This window comes from Carassius gibelio, chromosome B11, assembly GCF_023724105.1.
Source record: "Carassius gibelio isolate Cgi1373 ecotype wild population from Czech Republic chromosome B11, carGib1.2-hapl.c, whole genome shotgun sequence".
NCBI classification, from domain to species: Eukaryota; Metazoa; Chordata; class Actinopteri; order Cypriniformes; family Cyprinidae; genus Carassius; species Carassius gibelio.
Window position 1 is genome coordinate 7,841,867 of NC_068406.1, and position 22,621 is coordinate 7,864,487.

At 38.9% G+C, this 22,621-nt stretch overlaps 2 protein-coding genes across 3 annotated transcripts in view; both read left to right on the plus strand.

Annotated features, from left to right (window-relative positions):
* Positions 1–963: 963 nt before the first annotated feature.
* Positions 964–7,578, plus strand: si:ch73-40i7.5 (amyloid-beta A4 precursor protein-binding family A member 3). Its single transcript, XM_052569802.1, has 11 exons — positions 964–1,219; positions 1,873–3,026; positions 3,740–3,770; positions 3,859–4,004; positions 4,551–4,637; positions 4,727–4,903; positions 5,098–5,277; positions 5,377–5,589; positions 5,672–5,791; positions 6,292–6,432; positions 6,967–7,578. Exons 2-11 carry the CDS (start codon positions 1,977–1,979, stop codon positions 7,036–7,038), a joined length of 2,217 nt encoding a protein of 738 aa, XP_052425762.1. The 5' UTR covers positions 964–1,219; positions 1,873–1,976; the 3' UTR covers positions 7,039–7,578.
* Positions 7,579–7,896: 318 nt separating this feature from the next.
* The window catches only part of abca7 (ATP-binding cassette, sub-family A (ABC1), member 7), a 28,442-nt gene continuing 13,717 nt past the window's right edge, over positions 7,897–22,621 (plus strand). For both annotated transcript variants that reach the window (XM_052569232.1, XM_052569234.1), the window contains exons 1-25: positions 7,897–7,983; positions 9,020–9,128; positions 9,245–9,338; positions 10,269–10,410; positions 10,503–10,630; positions 10,770–10,891; positions 11,239–11,433; positions 12,399–12,491; positions 12,660–12,897; positions 13,611–13,750; positions 13,851–14,165; positions 15,335–15,540; positions 15,652–15,828; positions 17,287–17,509; positions 17,649–17,870; positions 17,996–18,200; positions 19,002–19,115; positions 19,217–19,388; positions 19,489–19,620; positions 19,949–20,088; positions 20,616–20,753; positions 20,836–21,056; positions 21,389–21,446; positions 21,746–21,948; positions 22,230–22,332. In XM_052569232.1, the coding sequence (XP_052425192.1) occupies positions 9,063–9,128; positions 9,245–9,338; positions 10,269–10,410; positions 10,503–10,630; positions 10,770–10,891; positions 11,239–11,433; positions 12,399–12,491; positions 12,660–12,897; positions 13,611–13,750; positions 13,851–14,165; positions 15,335–15,540; positions 15,652–15,828; positions 17,287–17,509; positions 17,649–17,870; positions 17,996–18,200; positions 19,002–19,115; positions 19,217–19,388; positions 19,489–19,620; positions 19,949–20,088; positions 20,616–20,753; positions 20,836–21,056; positions 21,389–21,446; positions 21,746–21,948; positions 22,230–22,332 (3,847 nt within the window). In that variant the 5' untranslated portion in view covers positions 7,897–7,983; positions 9,020–9,062. The remainder of the gene's footprint in view (positions 7,984–9,019; positions 9,129–9,244; positions 9,339–10,268; positions 10,411–10,502; positions 10,631–10,769; positions 10,892–11,238; positions 11,434–12,398; positions 12,492–12,659; positions 12,898–13,610; positions 13,751–13,850; positions 14,166–15,334; positions 15,541–15,651; positions 15,829–17,286; positions 17,510–17,648; positions 17,871–17,995; positions 18,201–19,001; positions 19,116–19,216; positions 19,389–19,488; positions 19,621–19,948; positions 20,089–20,615; positions 20,754–20,835; positions 21,057–21,388; positions 21,447–21,745; positions 21,949–22,229; positions 22,333–22,621) is intronic.

Genomic DNA, 22,621 nt, shown 5'->3' on the forward strand with positions numbered 1-22,621 from the left:
GACACCCCTGCTTTGAATTCAGCACCAATCATGTTCACTTTAGTGTTGTAAAAGCAATGAAGCTTAGGTGTCCCACATTAGTCAGTGTCCCATATTACTCTAATCTACCCTACCTACTCAGACGGCATGTGATTTCGGATGCACTGAAATTTTATTTCAATATTAATTTTATGTTAAACAACAGAAAATGAAAATGAGGTTTTAGATTTTAGTTGTAGTTAACACTAATAACCCTGTACTGTGCAATGTGTGTTTGTTTTTGGTAAACAGCAAATCTTTGTGTTTAGATCCATCAGCTCCATCCTGATTCTGAGGAGAAAAGCACAGACATGAAAAAGGTCAGGTTCAGCTGAGAGCAGCTGGGTGTTCATTTTTAAAAGCATGACCCTTAAGTCTAAATGTTAATGTTTCCATATTCACTGCACGAACACAGATTGGCTCTTTGTGTCTGAATGTCGGCGAGGAAGTGTTTTCTCAGGATGCTGCCGAGCACAGATCCGAGGGGAAGTGTTCAGTATCCTGAGCAGTTTGGGAGGTCTCGGCTGGACTGTTTCAAATGTACTGGGAGGCCCTCACTGAAAGGCCTTCTACAGATGAGCTCTGGTGATGAAGGAGCATGTTTCAAGAGCAGCACTGAATGGCTTTACTCATACAAAACTCATACAAAACAGTGACTGTGTTGATTTAATGTCTGTAATAATTATGTGTTATGTAATAATTAATTATTATGTTTAATAATGTGCAATTTATACAGGCTACACAGGTGAATAATGAAAAAAATAATTTAATATATTTGTAAATAAATAAATGGATTTGTAGAAATGTACAATTTGTATACTAATATGAATGTTTCAGGCGTAACAACGATTCTTCGAAATGTGTAAAAGCCTTTACTTTCTCGTTTATATTTTTTTGAGTCATTTTTATAAGGATTTAAATAGACATTCTCTGCTCTCCTAGTTTGATTATACGATTGATTGGTCATGCCTTGAGCTGGTGCGCATGCGCAGTGCAGATGTTCTGAACTACGCTGAAGTTCTGTGGAGTCGCACAATAACACAGTGAAAACCGAGTAAAAGTTATCCGTTCTTTACAAAATGAATCCCGTTCTTTTGTAGGAATTTCTCACTGAAGCACGACGTCCTTTGGACCGTTTTCTATCTCCAGCTTTTTAAGCGACTGCCAGGATTTGCGTGAGACATGAAGATCTAGAGAAAAGGTAAGCCGTCATATTAAATAACAGCAAAGTTAATGTACGGATCTTTCTTTTTTGTGTGTTTGGATCATGTGTTCACAAAAATCTTATTTCTACTTGTCGCTCTCCCATGATGCTTGTATGTATAAACAGTGTCATGTTGCTCTTTGAACCATCAAAGTTACTCAAGTACACAAATCGTTCATTATCCGTATCTTATCTTTGTAGAACTCGTTATAAATTGACCTTACCAAAAAATACAGAGGTTGTACCATGGTACAGTGACTGCCTGATACTTTGAAGAGAACTAAGCAATGAATACCGCATTCATATACAATGGTAGTTCCTGGATTCTCATAGTACCTGGTGTATTTTGTCATGTTTTTGAAGACTTTACTATAATCATAAAATGGTGAAAATAATAATAATAATAAAGATCGAGATGGTATGATTAAATATTTTACTGGAACAGTATGTATAGTCACTAGAAAAGCACATCAACTGGTCACTGGGGCTCCCCAGGGATCAGTTATAGGACCTCTCCTCTTCTCCATATGCACTACATCACTGGGTCCCATCATACACACACATTGGTTTCTTCTAACTTGGCTATGCTATGCTGATGACACACAGCTCTACTTTGTTTTAATCTTACACTTTGATATTCTGTTATTTAGGTCGTTTTACATGGATCAGGGCTCTTCTTGAAAGATGAATGGTTATTAAGCGTCTTAAGGGAAGCTCAGAAGTCACTGGATGAGGCAAAGTATCACCAGTAGAAATGGCAGATGATTTTCTCTACAGTGGGGGTTTGGAGTCAGAACAGAATTCCCAGCCTGATGCAAACTGGACCTCTAATGGTTTTGATTACTCAACTAATCCTCCTGAACTCTCAAATTCACACAGTGAAAATTGGCAGAACCCTGAGTTGGAGGATCTAGATTCCTTTAACCCCATCGAGCCCCCACCGCTGGACTGGAGGTCCGACTCTTCCAGCGAAGCCGGTTCAGTTGTAGAACTTGAAAACTGTTCGGTGGGAGATTTTGAGGCTTCTGGATCTTTCAACACAGGGTTTAATGAAGACACAGTGTCTGCACCAAGTCATCATGGAGCTCAGGACTCCAGTGAAGCTTCTGACAAAACCGAAGAGCATTTGGCTCCAGAAATGAGTGAGAACAAGCCTGAAATTTGTGTTTTTCAACAGCAGGACGAGCAGCGAGAAACAGAAGAAAATTATGTCGAGGACAGAGATCGGAAAGTGAGGAATCAAGAAATGAAAAGAGAGAAGATTGAAGAAAAAAGTGGGAAACATGATATTGACCACTCACACATTCAAAGTCTCCTCACCCAGCTCCATCTTTTTCATCCATCATCAACTAATCCCACCCACTGCACACCTGATGAAGTAGCCAATCACGACACTCCACACAATTCGTATACTCCAGCGGAGGGAGCTGCTTCCTTCTTCCAAGATCTTGAGTTCAATGTCCAGTCGGCATGTGCAGATGCAGATAGAAACATCAATGAGGCTTTGCTCTTTTCACACGAGTATCAGAAAGATCTGCTTCAGCTGCTAGAGGAGCCAGAGCCTGAAGAGCCCAGAACCGCCCCAGCGTTGGTTCACACGCCCCTGGTGACCCCCGGACATCAGTCAGGGCTCAGAAGGCAGAGCAGTGATGCAGATGAGATGATCTCCATATCTCACAGTGAGGACGCTTGGCACAGACACCTGCAAGATGAGCTGCTGGTCTCAGGAATCACAGAGGAGGAGCAGTGGACGCCGGCTGAAGGCCTGAGCGCGGATCAGTCCAGCTCTCCAAACAATGATCTGGTCAGGTTTTAGTCCTTTTGGATTGTAGTTAGTTAGGCTGTGTTTACTGCTTCACATCTTTCACCACAGAAGTGTCACATTGCTTGACAGAAAGCTCGTTAAAAGTAGTTTACACTGTTGTTTTCTATGGAAGTCCATTTCCAAAGAACTGGTTATCTCACATTCTGACATTATTTCTCATAATTCTGTGAAAAAATTAAATTTACATCTCGCAGTTTGTTATACACAGAAATAAGTTCTCAGAATTGATTATCTGTTGCACACAATTCCAACTGCATTTCTCCAATTTCAAGTTTCTGACAACTTATATCTCATAACTCTTCTGACTTTTTTTTTCTTACAATGCAGAGTCAATATCTCTTTTCTGTGAAAAAAAGTCTGAATGACGATATCTTATCTCATTATTTAATATATATAAACTTGGAGTTTAAATAAAGTTAGAATTGTGAGATAAAAAGGTCCAATTATTTCAATTTAATTTTATTCTGTGACCTGTTTCCATACGTTTCTGTAGAGCAGATTTTATCACTTAAACTTCAGGAATCACGTATGATGTTGTTATTTTTATGTTTATATTTTTAATGTACTTTTCTCAAGTGAAAGTACTAGGATATTCCAACTTTTTGAGTTGAATGAAACAGGAAGGAGGAACAGGAGGAACCAAAGAGTTAAGTTGTTTGTGTTGTCATTCATTTTCTTTTGTCTTTTAACAGGAAGCTGAAACACAGCCAGCTTATAAGAATGGTATGAAGTTTAGTGTAGAAGTATTTACAGCTTTTTCTTTCTCAGCTCTCGTGATATAGTTGATAATGTCATCTTCTGTTGTTGTAAGTGCCTGGACCATGTGATCCTGAAGACCTCCTGGATGGGGTGATCTTTGGAGCTAAATATCTTGGATCTACACAATTGCAGTCTGAGAAAAATCCCTCCACCAATGCCCGGATGGCTCAGGCACAGGAAGCTGTGGATCGCATCAAGGTGGAAGAATATTATTGATTTATAGATCAAATTTAACAAAATGTTGTCAAGTAAAATGACAGGAATCAACAATAAGGATTATATATGCATGCCCAGTTGAGTTATACATTTAAAATAAATAATAATTGAATAATATTACATGTTGACAGTGTTTATTTGTCTTCAAGAAACTTAAATTAAACTGCTCAATTTGTACAGATTGACTGTACGACATTTTGGATCTTCAGAGTTTTGGTTACCTGGATACTAAAGGATTGACCGAAAGCTTTTAGGTTTCTTAATTTGTATAATATCTTATTTTGTGTTTCGAAAATGTGAGTCGTGTGAGATTGGAATGACTTGGAATGATGGTTTTTAATTTTCAACCTATTAAAAAGTTTGTCTTGGACCACTAAGGAACAGCCCAAACTCTTTCATTATCTTGACGAGTTTTACACGAAAAAAACCTTTACTCATATTTTTCTTTAGAAATTCTACAATTTTAGTTTGTCAGTTTTAACATGGCTAATGCACCATTTGATATATTTGCAATGCATGTCTATCTAGGCACCTGAAGGAGAGTCTCAGCCTATGACCGGGGTTGATCTGTTCATTTCTACACAGAGAATCAAAGTGCTGAGTGCTGACACACAGGTTAGACAAATGATGAACCTGACAGTCCTTCTTACGTTGTGTGAGTGCTGTCGTCTTTGATGTGTGGCTGACTTCTCTCATGCTTCCAGGAGGCCATGATGGACCATGCTCTGCAAATGATTTCATACATCGCAGACATTGGGGACATTGTAGTTCTGATGGCCCGCAGGAAGCCAGCCAATCGCAAATCAGCAGATTCGACGGCTAGCTCTTCAGCACCACCGAAGAAGTGCTGGATGATCTGCCATGTGTTTTCTTCAGACGATGCAAGTGTTTTCTGCAGATCTTTCTGTGTGACGTCCACCTTGTTAAAAATTAGTTTTGCATTGGATGAAATAAAAATGTTCCATTGTCATTATAATAGGGTTTTTTATTATGCATTTACTTAGAAATATGTTTTTTTGGGGTATTATTTGATCTACATTTCATAGTTTCTTCATCTTATTTGTGTCTACTTTAGGCTCAGATCATCGCACAGGCCATCGGCCAGGCTTTTGGTGTTGCATATCAGCAGTTTCTGTATGCTAACGGAATAAAAGCTAGCGATCTGAGGCCAGGCGAGTACAGCGATTATCTCGGCACTCAAGAACTTTATAACGGAGACCTGGTTCACTTTTCTCGCTCTGAAAACATCAGAGAGGTGAGGATGTCTTCCCCTCTATGTGGATCTGTGCTGAACGTTCTTGCTTTCAATGGCTAGATAGCATGAAGAAACCCATTCACCTCTTTTTATTTTCAGGTGTACATATCAAAAAAGCCTGGAGAGATCTTAGGAGTCGCGATCGTGGAGTCTGGTTGGGGCTCCATCTTGCCGACTGTGGTTTTAGCCAATCTGCTGCACGGCGGTCCTGCAGAGCGCTCTGGAGAGCTGAGCATCGGCGACCGCATCATGTCCGTTAACGGCACCAGTCTGGTGGGCCTCCCCATCGCCACCTGCCAAAGTATTATACGAGTAAGACCAGCCAGAAATTAAAATTAAAGTTAATAATTTCTCTGCATCTCGTGCCAAAATGTTGATTTATCATATTCTCTAGGATTTAAAGAATCTGTCGATTATAAAGCTCAGCATCGTTCACTGTCCACCTGTCACCAGTGCGATCATTAAGCGTCCAGACCCCAAGTATCAGCTGGGCTTCAGCGTGGAAGATGGCATTGTAAGCTGCTGTTTACTACTTATTTATGACAATATAGGTGCATTTCCATTACAGATTTGAGCAAAACTTTGGCGATTATTTTATAAACGTTAATAAAAAGGATGAAACATTACAAGACTAAAACACAATCTTTTGCCTTTCGTGATAAGTCATGGCAATGGATTTTGGTGGGAGTTTGACTGAGTTTGGCTATAATTATTCAAAGGAGGTGTATGAGAGTATCTTCACAGAAGCAACACAGAGAGCCGCTTCAAAAACATGCGTGATACAGCTGGAATAAACACAATGCGAATTAGCAAATTATTCATTTTTTCTCGCATTGTCTGAAAACCACCCTGAAAACTTTTTTGCAATATTTGGGTGTTTTTGCTAAATGTACGCGTTTTCATTAGGTGTATTTTCAATTCGCTAGTTCAATTTGCGCAATTTGAATGGTAATGGAAACGCGCCTTATGTTTGTGAAACTGTAAGACATTCCATCGACGTGATTTTTGCAATAGATTTGCAGTTTAATGCGCGGTGGAATAGCTGAGCGGGGTGGCATTCGAGTTGGTCACCGTATCATTGAGATCAATGGACAGAGTGTCGTAGCTACACCTCATGAGAAGATCATCCAGATCCTGTCCAGTGCTGTCGGAGAGGTAAGACGAGTGGATTTCACTTTATAATTGCAGTCACTTTAAACATATTGTCCACTTTATACCTTACTATCTTTCTGGGCCTTGAACGTAGTAGTTACATTGCTGTCTATGGAGGGTTAGAAAGCTCTCGGATTTCATCAAAAATATTGTAATTTGTGTTCTGAAGATGAACAAAGGTCTTACGTTTGGAACAACATGAGGGTGAACTATCCCTTTAACAACAAATAAAAACATACCTTCTTTTCCATGTTGTAATGTGTATGCGAATGTAACGGATAATCTAAAAATAAAAAATGTAGGACAGTGACTTGGTTGTGTGCATCGTTACTGATTATGAGATGTGAGCATTGCACTCAAAAATGGAGACAGATGAACTTGAGCTTGCAGGGGTGTGTTCAAGCTGATTAAATGATTGTAGAAATCAAGATTTTATGAGATTGCAATTATATGGAACATGCAATTAGAAAATAGATAGTGGCATCTATCATGTCAAGTTTACAGTAGTCATAATTGTTTTTCTCTTATTTGTAACAGATTCATCTGAAGACTATGCCGACATCAACGTACCGTCTCCTGACAGGCCTGGATCAGCCCGTGTTCCTTTAGGAGGCGGGTCCTCTCAGATTCTGTGGGTCACATGCAAATTTGCCACTGAACATTTGACTGAAGTGTAGAAGAATGCTTTTATTTCAACCCTGCCTTTTAGCAGATGCATTAAAGCTGAACAGTGTAAGAATGTATAGAGATCAGATCACGGACCTCCATTTTAAAGCTGTTTTAGAGCTGCTTATTTAACTGCTGGTTGATGTGTGTATATTTGTGTTTGCTCTCTCTGCTTAGCCAAGGTGCCTGAAAACAAGCCTTGTGTTTGAATGACTATGCATTAGAATCCACACTGAAAATGAATCTTGAATCACCTCGATCCTTCCATCTCAAGCTTCCAGCATTTCTGCTGTATCGCAGTACAGATTTAATGTTCAGTGTTTTTAAATGGTTTACATGCTCTTTACAGAGCTCAAGAATTAGTGCCTGTAAAAGAATCATTTAATGGACCTATGCCTGAGTTTGTTTGTTTTTAACTGTAGAGAGAGGTATATTTTAATAACTGCTGTAATGGATGTTTATTAAAGATATTACATAAAGACAGTTTTTTCCCTTGTCTTGTGTTTAAGAGAGGGGAAGTAAACTTGTATAATAAAATGTATATATATATATATATATATATATATATATATATATATATATATATATATTAGAGAACAGGATAAATTCTGATAGGATATGTGCAGAATTTTAAACTGTGACGTCCTCACGGCTCACGTGCCGGAAACTACGCAGGGTTTATGTAAAGCCTAAGTGGGCGGGCGCTAAAATGAAAACAGAGCAAATGATTGGCTACATGTCCAGAGTGCAGCGCTCTTGATTGGTTACGAGCTCACTGTGGCGTCAATGTTTTGAATGGAAGTCCCGCCCATCGCTGCGCTTCCTCAAAGTGGTCTCGTAACACCGGCTACATTCATGAAGCAGTGGACGCTTTGGATAAAACGAAAGGTAACAGCATTGCATGTGTGATTACTGTGTTGGTTATAAATATTGATAGCGGCAGTGTGAATCATTCGACATTATTTGACCTACAATGAACGGATTATACTTATGACAAATTATTATAAGCTATACAATATATTCTGTTATTAGACACTGTAACGACAATTAGTGAAATGAGTTCTATTAAAAAAATTGAATTAAGTCTTTTAAAAATAATAATTAATTGACTTACACAATGGGTGTTTGTCAGTTGTGAAGGTCAGTTATAAACCATTTATAGTTCTGTACGTAAAATCAGCGTTGTATTTTGTCCAAATAGAGGCAGACCATAATAATATCAGTCTTATTTTTATTTTTTTTATTGTCTAGACACAAACTCGTGCCTTATTTTCTGTGCCCAGTTTGGTGGGATTTATTTGTCTTGACTCTCTGTAAGCCAATTAGAATAATGAGGATTTTAAGAACAGGAAGTGACAGTCAAATCTGAAGAGATCATGGGCAAGTTCACACGATTTCCGGTCTGAACGACATGCAACGTTGTCTTGTTTGGTGGGTGTGTCAAAAATGCCAGCCCACTCAGCAGCAACATGTATATAAACCGGTATTTCAGAGACAGCTCGCACAATGTGATTAACATCTAAATGCATTTTGTAAAAATGCATCATCAGGGTTTGTAATCGATGCATCGATAAAACGAGTAAATCGTAACACTCCTAGTTGTAACAAGTTACAAAAGCTCCAAATTTGCATATTATGAGAACAACAACAGGACATTTTCATAGAATAATATCTTAAAGTTTGTTTATTCCGTTATGCAAAGCAACCGTTTAGATTCAGAAATCTTGCAATATAGAACACAATCCATATGGAGTATAGTGCTTGTCATTTTTTAACCACTAACTTTAATTGCATGCAGAAGACCCTCTGTGTTTTATCAGAAGAAGGCCCTTTATTGAGTTGAATGTCTTTTTGGCTCAGAGTGAGCAATATTAAAATTCATTGTGTTTGCATGGTGGAAGAGTAGCATGTTTTGTTGTTGTAGGTTTCTTCGGTTGCCATGGCTGTGTAGTTTTGTGCTATCCATCATGGCCATTGGAACACAGCTCTACCTGCTGCTGTGGAAAAACTTCACATACCGCAGGAGAAACAAGGTGTGGTAACATTAACCTAGCCTCAGCACACATACACACTCTGTCAGACACTGTGTGCAGTCTGTCTACACTGAGAGATGTTGTCAAACATCAAGTCTTCTTCTTTCTTCTTACAGGTGCAATTGCTTATTGAACTCCTGTGGCCGCTCTTCCTCTTCCTCATCCTCATTGCTGTCCGGCAGTCTCACCCACCGTATAAACAGAGCCAGTGTAAGTGGTGCCCTGTGTGCATGAACGTTGCCTTCCCTATTTGGCAGGTGGCAGGGAGGCAAAGCTGATTAGCTACAGTGAAAATCAGGACATTGTTGAGCCCTTGTGACATTGTTTATACTAAATCATGACCTTTTTGATGGCTTGCCTGAAGAAAGTTCAGTCATAATGACAAGGACATTTTTAAGTGAAATGTTACATATTTCTATAATAAGGCTAAAATTTAAAGATGGTTAGTGTATTTTTCCCTCGTTACTTAAATAGTCATATACCAGCTTGGAAGCCATGGGTTGATTTCATTGGTTAATTACACACACACACACACCACAAACAACAATCCAATGATCTAATCAAATCCCAGTCAACAAAAACAAGTCTCACACTTTTTTTTTTTGTAGTCTGAGAAACAGTTTAACCCACTCGTTAAAATAGTGACAGAAATATGTTCACACTTCTGTTTTATTCCAACATTAAAGGTGCACTAAGTATTTTTGTGCAATGTTTGTGCACTTTATACTGACACTTATTGATATGGATGCAGCTTCAAGCAAAACGTAAGGTTTTTAATACTGATGCCATCGTAGAAACACACTATTCACAGACATATTTGTCAACCATTTTTATTAATTTGTTCTGCGAATAAATTTTTTTATAATCATCATCTTAGAATGATTCTGATTGGGTGTCAATGTTTTTATCGTTCATCAGCTAGCTGGGGAATAATGCAACACTATAAATGTCTTTTTGTTTTATATACCATTGCCATGCATCTCACATTTTTAAACACAAAAATGTGTTCTGCGTTAATACATTTCCGAAATAGGTTAAGGCAACAGTTTACATTTATTTAAATCTCTTTATGTATCAATGTTTCGCAATAAAATTATATTTGGCTGGTCTTTTTTTTTAATATATATATTATTATTTCAGGTCATTTTCCCAACAAGGCCCTTCCTTCAGCAGGCACGCTGGCATGGTTTCAGGGCATCATCTGCAATGTCAACAATCCCTGTTTTCATCACCCCACGGCAGGAGAGACACCCGGGCGAGTGAGCAACTTTGAAAACTCCATGTGAGATGCCTTTCTGTGTTTCAGACAATTTATCAAGACTTTACTTTTCTCTGGCCTTGGCCATTGATGGAGCTTTAATCTCTCGTTCTCAGACTATCTCGGCTTTTCGTGGATATCAGAACTGTCCTGACAATCAGTGGTAACCGGACAGTACTCTCCAGCTTACAGGACCTGTCACAGACAATCCAGAGACTCGGAGAAAGACCAGAAGCTTGGCCGAGTATGACATGTTAATCAAATATCTCACTGTAGAACTTCAAAATCCCATGTGAGATTCATTATCTCAGTTGTAGTTAGCTGCGTAAGAGGAAACATTTTGAAAAGCATGCAACATGTTCTATGTTTTTTCTCTCTTGAAGATCTACCTGTAAGAGAGTATCTCAGAGCCAATGAAAGCTTCTCCTCCTTCCTGCGGACAAACACCAGCATCCCTTCAGCATCTGTTGATCAATTACTGCGGGCACGATTGAACCTTCAAGTGGTGAGAAACAAACTTTTTTTCAATTAGGCATGGAATGAAACTGCATGCTATTGATGAATCGTTTCATTTTAAAGAAATCATAACCCAGTGAGACCCCAGACTCCTCTTCGACAATGTATGCTGAACTTATTTAGTCTGCTTAAACCCACCCATGCAAGCTTGCATTCATCTGCTGCTGTCTTTGTGTCTAACACCCACATCCCAAAGTTCAATCAACAAAGGATGGACAGAACGGAGTGCCTGCCCTACATTTTTGATAATCTGTTATACTCATCATATATGTGACAAAAGATCTGCCGCCTAATCTGTTTCAACACATTCTTAATTGTGCCTCTTTTGTTCTCCAGGTTGCATTAGCAGGTGGAGGAATGCGTCTGTCAGACATCGTCTGCAATGCTTCTCTCTTGGGTCGGTACCTCACTGTTGACAAAAGAGATTCTTTCCCTGACCTGCAAAGGGTGCTGTGTGCTGTGCCTTCAAATATTATGCAGAAGGCCGAGCAGATCTTCCTCTCACAGCTTGACGTCAGCAAGATCCTCACGGTTAGTGAGTTTATGTTCCAGCCTTCCATATTTATTCCGCATAGTGAAGGGAGAAACACAGCTTTACAAAACAAATCGACTGAACCAATTTGCTTTGCATAATTATTCTCTATTACGAAAAGCTGGAAACATACAGGCTGGTCAAGGTGCTGTAAATGCAACAAGAGCACGTGTAATGATGTCCTGCGATCAGTTAAATCTATTTCGATCATGGCAACTCTCAAAATATTTTTAGCATGTGAATGGATATGGCAACGTTAAAACAGATATGGATTTGTCACAGCCAAGAGATACACAAACACACCTGTGTGCATGTAAGATACAGTATGTTGCTGCTGCATGAACAGACACTCATAAATCCCAAAGCAGATCTAGACAGGTGGTGCTGGAGGAGGTGGAGGGTTTCTTGCATGCTGTAGGACCTTCTTACAGGCAAACACTGAAACAGACTATTTAAATGCTGAGCAACCAATCTACAGAATCAGCAGACACCAGTCAGGCTGCTTCGTGTAGTTAATATGTGATTGCTAACAGACTGAATGTAAAGAACTTATCAGCCTGCGGCATTTTGAGTTCATAACTGAACTAGACATATTTGAAACTGTATTATGCTGAAATTACATGACTTGTCAAGTTTTCTAGAGGATCTGAACCACTTCTTTCAAATGAAAGATTCAAAGGTTTAGAAATTTCAATGAGCACTGTTTTCAAAAGCGCCCATCACTAATACGCTAATAAAAAATATCAAAAGGGCATTTCCTTTTTAAAATATACCATAACTTTCACATCTTAGAAATGACACAGATGTTTTTGGCATTAGGAGAAGGGACATTCTCATTCTAGTTTGATTGGACAAATAGTGTCAGTTTGAGTGATCCGTATTTTTTATTTCATAATTGTAAATTGCTAAAAAATGATCTCAGATTTTATATTCAAATTGTGTTTTTCATGTTAATTCCTTGCAGAGAGACAGACTGCAGGCAAATGCGGCTGATCTCCGTCTCATCAGTCGGGTTGTTTCCTCTGTGTCTCGGGAACTAGCATCAGTTATGGATGACGTGAGTAGTTTTGAGTTCTATTAATGCCAGTTCTCACAATAACTATGAAACTGCTTAGTGTACATGATACATAAATAATACGTCATTTTAATACACTTAATGATGCATATAGGTTAGAGGTCCATTTTCACATCACTGTAATGACTCCTTTTCTATCTTCTCCCTCAGATCTCTTCTCTGTCCAGTTTCTCAGAGCTGAACTCAGAGATGAGGCTACTGACACCTGAAAACCGCTCCGCACTGCCACGCGAGAGCTTTCGTGCCTTCTCCAGAATCATGTGTGGACACCCAGAGGCAGGGGGAGAGAGAATCCCTTCATTCAACTGGTATGAAGATCAGGACATCAAATCTTTCCTGGGCAGAAATGCATCAGAGGCGACAGACCTTGAAAACGACAACAGCACCAGTAAGACGTGTTTGACTTAGGGCTGTGCAAAAAATCGAATGCGATTTTCATGCACATCTTTGATCTTATCTGCGGTTGTTTTTCATGTTCGCGGTTTGAAGCAACCCCAATACCAATAACGTGATATTTAGCCCCTAAAATGCGAATTTTACCAGGGCAACCCTTCCAAAAAATGTATATTTTAACCCCGTGAAGCAATTTTTATCGCGGAACCTCCCGGAAACGCGAGTGGGCTAGTTTTGGACTAGTTTTAAGAAGCAACTGGGCAGGATTTGTTGTGAAAACCTGGCAACCCTGATCTGAACGCACGTGCTGGAGACATACTTCTAATTACAGGAGCATTTTTTTTTATTGATGAGATGCACATGAAAATCGCATTCGATTTATTTATAGCGATGTAACGATTCACTTGTATTTACCATGCATCAAATACAAATCCTTCCGATGCATGTGCATCAATCTTAAAACCTGGCTTTTTTAATTGTGAGTCATTCGTTTCAATGGAGAATCTTTTTAAAATGCTTAAAAAATGTAATGAATCACAACATTTTATTTTTTAAAGTACGTAAATATTAATTTAGTTACATGCACAAATGAATGGAGACTTGTTTGCACCCTCACAGATGTGTGGGCACCAGGGAAACTCTACATCCTATAGATGTTTTTTTGACATCGAATCCTTAGCAAGCTATGTACCTTTTTGTAACTTTTAGCTCCGTTCTGTGAAAACCTGATTGGAAGTCTGGAGTCGAACCCTCTCTCACGGATTGTGTGGCGAAGCATCAAACCACTGTTCGTTGGAAAGCTGCTCTACACACCAGACACACCAGTCACCCGTTCGGTCATGTCAGAGGTACAGACCCCTTCCGCTCAGCCCCTCATCCTTTATGCATTATGTCTGTTTCTAGAAATGGGATGTCTTTGGAACTTCCCTGAAATTCTTGTTCCTTTAGGTAAACAGAACTTTTCAGGACTTCCAGATTCTGAATGACATGCAGGAGGCGTGGCAGGAAGTGGGTCCCAGAATCAAAACCTTCATGGAGAGCAGTTTAGAAATTCGGCTCCTGCAGGATCTTCTGAGAAGGCCTGAGGTGGCAGTAGTTGTGAATCTACAACTTGAGAACACTTTGTGGACGGCCTCTCGCATTTCCCGGTTCCTGTCAACGCCTGACCCAGATACACCTCGCAGAGATGGCGCTCCACCCACCTGGCTGGATCTGTACCAGGATTTAAACAACACCTTCCACACTCTCTCAGAACTCACTAAGGTACTTGCAATCTGCAGCTTATGTTACGACCAGCTTACGTAGTATTTACATAGTACCTGATTGGTTTGAAGGAAGGGCATTGGAGGTATATGGCTTAATTTGCAGACTACACACTTAAAGTACATACTTCATACCTTTATGTATGTGAAAATAATACTTTAACTAAAAATAAAACGTTGGATATTAAGGTTGAAACGTGAAATAAATTAAAGTATGATTATTAAAAGAAAATAATTTTAAAAAAGTTCTGAAATAAGAATACATTAAAGCTATATATACAAAACACTTAAAACATTTTTTTAAATGAAAACTAAAAATATAAAACATAAATGCTAAGTCAAAATATTAATAAATACCAAAAACTTTTGATGAGTATTATTTTGCTTTAAATGTAAGTTTTAATATATTACTAAATGCACTGTCCTTATTAATTATTGTTATAATTAATATATTAAACAATTTTCCTTGTCCTTTGTTGGATGATTTATTGCATTTAACTGTTTTTCATATACACTCATACATTAAAAGTAGACAAAACTAATATATATGAGAAAAACGGTAAAAACAGAACAGAAAGCATAATGAAACAAACAAAATATCTTTACTGATTTATTTAATTCATAAAAAATGGCATATAACAAACAATACAAAAGGGGAATAGCAATGAAATTTTATGAGGAAGAGACAACTTTAAAGGTCCATTTAAAACTCATTATTTAATAAAATCCACCACAAAGAGTTGCATATACTATTCAATGTAAATTTACTTTCAAGTTTTGCAATTAATTTGCATACAATGTATTATAAGATACATTAAGTATAGCCAGATGGTGAATGAATTATTTACTTAGTGCTCCCTTCACTCTCATGAATGATCCAGTAATAAATAACCAGATGTTTTTGCACTTTGAAAATGAACAATATAGACAACCTGTTCCATTTTTAATGAATAATTCATATATTTGCATTACTGAAAATATGTATCAGCTGTGACACATAAACATTAGGTTGAAAGCTATGTTATTAATCGAAACAGGAGTGTGATGGACAAAGATTTGTACTTTCAGTGGATCTAAGATGCTTTAGAGCCAGGCCGGTGATTGTCATATATTGTCAACATCTTTTGTGTTGGCTGTCGTTTATCTACTGTACTCCCTCTATTGTCCCAGTGCTTCTCTCTGAATAAAATGGAGGGTCTGGCCACGGAGGGTGAGATGGTCGAACGAGCCCTGGAGCTGCTGGAAGATCGTCAGTTTTGGGCCGGAATCGTCTTCCTCCTTCCAGAGCCTTCATCGTCCTCTCTGCCGTCTCATGTCAAATACAAGATCCGCATGGACATAGACGATGTAACCCGCACGAACAAGATCAAAGACAAGTACGCTGAAAGTCCACACACAAACTTAAGTTTACAGAAGAAATTGATTTCTCTATGGCTTCCATTGTCACTTGATTAATGGAGCTGATATGGTGTTTTGTCATGTGACAGATTTTGGGATCCAGGCCCGGCTGCTGAACCGTTCAGTGACCTCCGCTATGTGTGGGGTGGTTTTATTTACGTACAGGATTTAGTTGAGAGAGCTGTGACACGTTTGCTCACCGGTAAAGAGCCGAAAATGGGCATATATGTGCAGCAGATGCCCTACCCCTGCTTTGTTGATGACGTGTGAGTTACACCGCTCTGTTTCACACCACATGATGTTATTCCACAATGTACAATAATTATTATTATATGTATTATTAACATTATTTTAACATTATATTATTATGAGACTAATGTTAACAGGCATTCATTTCTAATAATAATAATTATTATTATTAACTTTTTATAGCACAAAGGCAAGATTGGTTAAGGATGTAAAACGTCATATTGTACGTTCTCAAAAGAAACTTTACTCATAAAAGGTAATGATGAGGAACATTACAATTTCAAATAAATTAAAGCTTTTTGTCCCTAAATTGGTCAACTGTAACAGTAAAGGCATTTATTAAATTAAATTAAATTAAATTTATGCATTTAGCAGATGCTTTTATCCAAAGTGACTTACAGTGCATTCAGGCTATCAATTTTTACCTATCATGTGTTCCCGGGGAATCGAACCCCCAACCTTGCGCTTGATAACACAGTGCTCTACCAATTGAGCTACAGGTTTATTTACAGTATAATGTTACAAAAGATTTCTATTTCAAATAAATCCTGTTCTTTTGAACTTTCTATTCAACAAAGACAGTTTCCACAAAAATATAAAGCAGCACAGTGGTTTTTAATACTGATAATAATAAGTAATTTTTCTTGATAATTAAATCAGTGCCGTTTCACAATATTATTGTTTTTACTTTAGTTTTGATCAAATAAATGCAGCCTTTATGAATCCTTGATGAGCATACAAGAGACTTCCTTCAGAAACGTTACAAAATCGTACAGACTCCAAACTTTCGAACAGTAGTGCATGTATTCAAAGGTGTACAAAAATGTTATTACTGTATTTTTCGGACTATAAGTCGCACCTGAGTATAAGTCGCATCAGTCCAAAAATACGTCATGATGAGGAAAAAAACATATATAAGTCGCATTTATTTAGAACCATGAGAAAACATTACCGTCTAGCGCCCTCTCGCAGCTGGAGACGGTAATGTTTTCTCTCGGTTCATGTCAAATTAATTTTGAGAAATAAGTCACACCTGACTATAAGTCGCAGGTCCAGCCAAACTATGAAAAAAGTGTGACTTATAGTCCTGAAAATACGGTATATAAGTCGCACTGGACTATAAGTCGCATTTATTTAGAACCAAGAAAAAAGAGAAAATATTACCGTCTACAGCCACGAGAGGGCGCTCTATGTTTTCAGTGGTAGACTACAGGAGCACAGAGCAGCATAGAGCGCCCTCTGGCCGCTGTAGACTGTAATGTTTTCTCTTTGTTAATTTCTTTCGGTTCATGTCTAATTAATTTTGATAAGTCCCACCTGACTATAAGTCGCAGGACCAGCCAAACTATGGAAAAAAAGTGTGACTTATAGTCCAGAAAATACGGTACTTTTATAAAAAGGTTTCCAAAACATATGAAACCAACATTCTTACAAAAATGTAATTTAGGCCATGCGTCTCTATCCTCTTGTCTTAGGTTTATACGCGTCCTGAATCGTTCTCTGCCTCTGTTTATGACTCTGGCGTGGATCTATTCAGTGGCTATGATCATAAAGGGCGTGGTCTTTGAGAAAGAGGCTCGTCTGAAGGAGACGATGCGTATCATGGGTCTGAGCTCTGGGATGCTGTGGCTCAGCTGGTTCATCAGCAGTTACCTGCCCTTCCTGTTCAGCGCTGGACTGCTTATCGCCGCCCTTAAGGTGAACTCTGGTAGTGTGCGAACAAAGTCACAGCTCTCCTGAGCCCAAAACACTTGTTTTTGTGCTCTCTCATTCATCAAAAGATTTTTTGAGATAACCATACCCTTTTTGAAGTTTGTGACTCTTCTGTTTCCTGCAGTGGGGCGATATCTTACCCTACAGTGACCCTGCTGTTGTGTTCTTCTTCCTGGCTGCATTTGCTACAGCAACCATCATGCTTTGCTTCCTCATCAGCACGTTCTTCTCGCGAGCTAACCTGGCTGCAGCATGTGGAGGACTCATTTACTTCACTCTGTACCTGCCGTATGTGCTGTGTGTGGCCTGGAGGGAACATCTGACCAGCACACACAGGATCTTAGCGGTGAGAGCGTTCATCTGCTTCCCCAGGAACGTAGGGGAAGATTATTAGAAAACAACTTGCATATCTGTTAGTAATAAACCCTGTCATTCAGATGTTTGAAGTAATGCTTTATTATTGCCCTGTAGAGCTTCCTGTCTCCAGTAGCCTTTGGTTTTGGCTGTGAGTATTTCTCGCAGTATGAAGAGCAAGGTGTGGGGATCCAGTGGTTCAACTTGAGATCCAGCCCTTTGGAGGGAGACAGCTACAACTTCACCGTCTCCATTGTGATGCTGTATGCAGATGCCGTCATCTATGCACTGGCCACTTGGTACATTGAAGCTGTTTTTCCAGGTAAAGCATCTTTCTGTGAGCAAACGCAAAAGTCTTCCTTTGATATCTTAACTTCTGTGGATTTCTCAATGATAATAACTATATTTATAAATATTTAAAGTGTAGTCGATTCCTGTGATGCAAAGCTGTATTTTCATTATCATTACGCCAGTCTTCGCGTCACATAATTCTTCAGAAATCATTCTAATATGCTGATTTGGTGCCCAAGAAACATTTTCTATTATTATAAATATTGAAAACTGTGCTCTTTGTGGCACTTTTGTTTCAGGATGCATAGAAAGTTGAAGGGAACAGAATTTATTTGAAACAGGAATACACATTATAAAAGTCATGATACTGTTGCTTTTGATCAATTTAATGCCTGTTTGCTAAAAAGGTATTAAATCATTACTGACCCAACCATTTTAGTGGTTGCGTACATTGCATGTCTCATAGTTATCAACAATGAGTTTATTATAAATAAATAAGTTAAATGCAAATGAATAATAAAAAGACAACGCAATAAAACCCCAAGATTTGACCGAAGGCATTCCTGTTTCACTGTTTTAGTTTAGAATCATAAAGGTATTTACAAAGCGAAAACGGGGGAAAATATGTAAGTGTGTCGCTGAAGTTTTCACATACAATGCTGCATCAAAGTACCATGGCATTATTATTTAATACAATCTCAGTAACATGTTGGTACATGTCAAATACAGTTTTTTTTATAACTTGGTTTAATAAACTTAAATGATAAACACACTCGTTTTGTTGATTTTATCTGTATGTGAAAATCTGACAATAATTGCATGTGTTTAACAGGGCAGTATGGGGTCCCCAGACCGTGGTATTTTATCTTCCAGCTGAATTACTGGGGTGGGGTACCTTTAGAAGTGGGGTTACCTGTTCCTCCTGCTCCTAGAGATGAACCCGATGGTAAGCGCATCAAACTATAAGTGACAATGTTTGAAATACACAAGTTTTCAGTGTTTGTGTCATGTGTACTGTACAGCATGTTTTTGCAATATTGATTACAGATCGGATTGAAGCTGAGCCGACAAACCTGATTCTGGGAGTTTCCATAAGAAACTTAGTGAAGATTTATAAAAAAGGGGCCAAGCTTGCTGTCAATCACCTGAACATAAAGTTTTATGAGGGACAAATAACATCCTTTCTGGGTCATAATGGAGCTGGCAAGACGACCACTATGTGAGAGCTTAACGAATCGTTAAAAAAAAATATTAAATATGTTTGATTTACTTTAAAATCTTTGTCTCATTCAATGCTTCCCTGATGATTTGACTCACAGGTCCATTCTAACAGGACTGTTTCCTCCCACTGCTGGTACGATATACGTGAAGGGAATGGACATTCGCACAGATATGGACATGATCCGCAGGACTCTGGGAGTTTGTCCCCAGCACAACGTCCTTTTTGACATGTATGGCACCAGTCAACAAAAAATTAAAAAGTGATATCGTCATAATTTTACATGCACTGTGGTGAAATCAAATTAGTGTATTATTTTTGCTTTTGAGATAATAATTATTAATGAATTATTATTCTATGGCAATAAAAGCACTGGTTGATACAATAATATAATGTTGATATAATATAATAACCAACATTATTGACATGGTACAACAATAGTTTTTATACATTTTATAAATATTAACATTTGTGTTGCCATATGAGTCAAACTAACACTTTCAATGCTAACGTATTCTGCATGTTTAACATTATTGGTGTCCTCCTCTGTGTCACTGAAGTCTGACGGTGGAGGAGCATGTGTGGTTCTATGGTCGAATGAAGGGCATGAGTCTGGAGGAAGTGAAGAAGGAGATGGATTCACTTCTGGAGGATGTGGGCTTACAGCACAAACGACACGAGCAGACCAAAAACCTTTCAGGTAGATTAACAAATACAGTCAAACAAAAATGTATTCAGACACCTTTAAAATGTTCTCACATAATTCGCTATAGTTTCGAATCGATAATGTTTATAAAACATGACAAGAACTCGGGTTAACTTCATCTTGATACTGTCAGATAACTTTGATTGAAAGGTATGTAATCAATTAGGTTGAATAGCTGTCAGCTGTTAAATTTAAGTACACAATAAGACAACACCAATTTAGGTCAACCAGTTACCAAGCAATGCTTAATTGTGTTCGGTCTGTGGTGTAAAAAGGCTGCATTAGAAATGAAAGTAAAACATGGTCAGGTCAAAGTGCTTGTATCGATTTTTGGTCCCAAATGTTTATCAGTTTTACCAGTAATCCACTGTTTGAAGAATTTTGGGGTATAATATTTCACAGTTTATTTTATTTAGCTATACTCACTTCAGTGAAAATTATATCTGCTGTCTGAATAATTGACCTCTAAAAACTGTGACCTCTCTGCTTTACTTGGGACTTTTTCTTGTCTGTCTTGTCAGGTGGCATGCAAAGGAAACTGTCAGTTGCGATCGCTTTCATAGGCGGGTCAAAGGTTGTGGTCTTGGATGAGCCCACGGCTGGTGTGGACCCTTACTCCCGCCGTGGGATCTGGGACCTTCTGCTCAAGTACCGTCAAGGTCTTTTAAAGCTTTGCTATTTGAAAAATGACTATACCTACTGGTTTGTCAGCTATTAGACTAAATGCCCTTTGGTTTTCAGGCCGCACCATCATTCTGTCCACACATTACATGGATGAGGCTGACCTCCTCGGTGACCGCATTGCAATCATTTCCCAGGGGAAGCTGTGCTGCTGTGGAACGCCGCTCTTCCTCAAGGCTCATCTTGGTACTGGATACTACCTTACGCTGGTCAAGAGAGAGATGCATAGTATGCCCAGCAGCGCCAGCACTGGCAAGCTCCCTTTAACTGCAGCTACCAAGGTGAGATGCCCCACATGAAGAGCAGATATACCATTTGATATTGAATACCTTGAGAGCTTTGTAGATCATTTGTTCCAAAACAGATCAATTGTTTTGGTGCAGATCCAAGTGTGATTGCCAAGTTCACATATGCTTGAATCAAGCAAAGGGAGAAAAAACACCAGGCCAGATTCACGAAAATCTGCTTAAGAGTGTTTAATGAATCCGGCTCCAGGTTCCAAAGTAAATTCTCCAAAAACAAGCCAGTGTGAAAATACCCTGACAGTAGTACACCAGTTACACTCTGCTTTTCTTCATAATATTAAAATAACATAAAGGTCTCTGTGTTTCAGGACAGCGATTCCTCAGTAAGTGATGACACAGGACTGGGCAGTGAAGAGAATGGATTTGGTAGGTCCAGCTTTGGCTCACTAGGTTGTTTGCATCTCATGTTGTAAAGCTGTTTAAATCCAGGCCTCTGTATTTTCTAAGACAGGGCTGAGTGACTCTGGCCCTCAGGATCCTGCAGAGTTTAACTCTAACCATAATCAGACTCTAGTGCCTGTAATTTTCTAGTAATCCGGAAAACTACTGTTAGCTTCTTTAGGTGTTTTTAATTAGGGTTGGCATTAAACTCTGCAGGAAAGTGGATCTCTTGGGTCTGTGTTGCCCATCCCTGATCTGTGGGCTCTCATACCTTCCTGTTTTAGATGTTGCCGCCCTTATGGCTCTTGCACAGCAGTACATCCCTGAAACTCAGCTGGTGGAGGACATTGGCAGAGAGGCGGTCATCAACTTGCCCCATGCAGCCTCAGAGGACGGCAGTCTCGCCCTCTTTTTGAAGGAACTGAACAAGCGGCAGGGCGAGTTTGGTGTGGTCAGTTATGGACTGTCAGACACCACGTTAGAAGAGGTGAGACGGTCCTGAAACATGAGCTTGTCGTCTCCATTGATTCATTCTTACTGTAAAAGGATTTACCCCTCTCGGGTATACAGGTCTGTCTAGGGCCAGTCATTTTCCCAATCTGGCGCCAAGAGAGAAAATCCCTCTTAAGCCTTTGTAGGTTCTAACATTAGCTAATAATAAACCAGTACTAAGTAGAAAGTGTTTATCCTAATGGCTGTCTTCTCGCCATGTGGAGGCAGAAGGGGCTTTTCTAGACTGTAATATTTAACTTTGCTTGTATATGTTAGATCTTTTTGCGTGTGGCTGAGGAGACGGGTGTAGATGCAGACCCTGAGGAGCCAGCAGCGTCTCCAGTCCACCAGGGGGCGCCGTCTGTGGACAGAGACACGGGTAAACAAATTCATTTTATGCCCACTGAGCCAATGAGATTAAATCTCTGCCCGGTTGCAAAAAAAAAGAAGCTTCGATTAGGTTAGGGATCAAAAGATAAAAAATAAAAATAGACTGGTCTAATTTGAATCCAAAAAGGAAAACATATAACAACAGCATATTTCTTAAGACAGTTTTGACATAGTTTTAACGCAGTGGCTATGTTTTATGCAGCTGATCCCTGCATCCCATAACAATATGCAATAGTAGCATATTTGTGTAGGTGTATGTTCAATAAAAGAAGATGAAA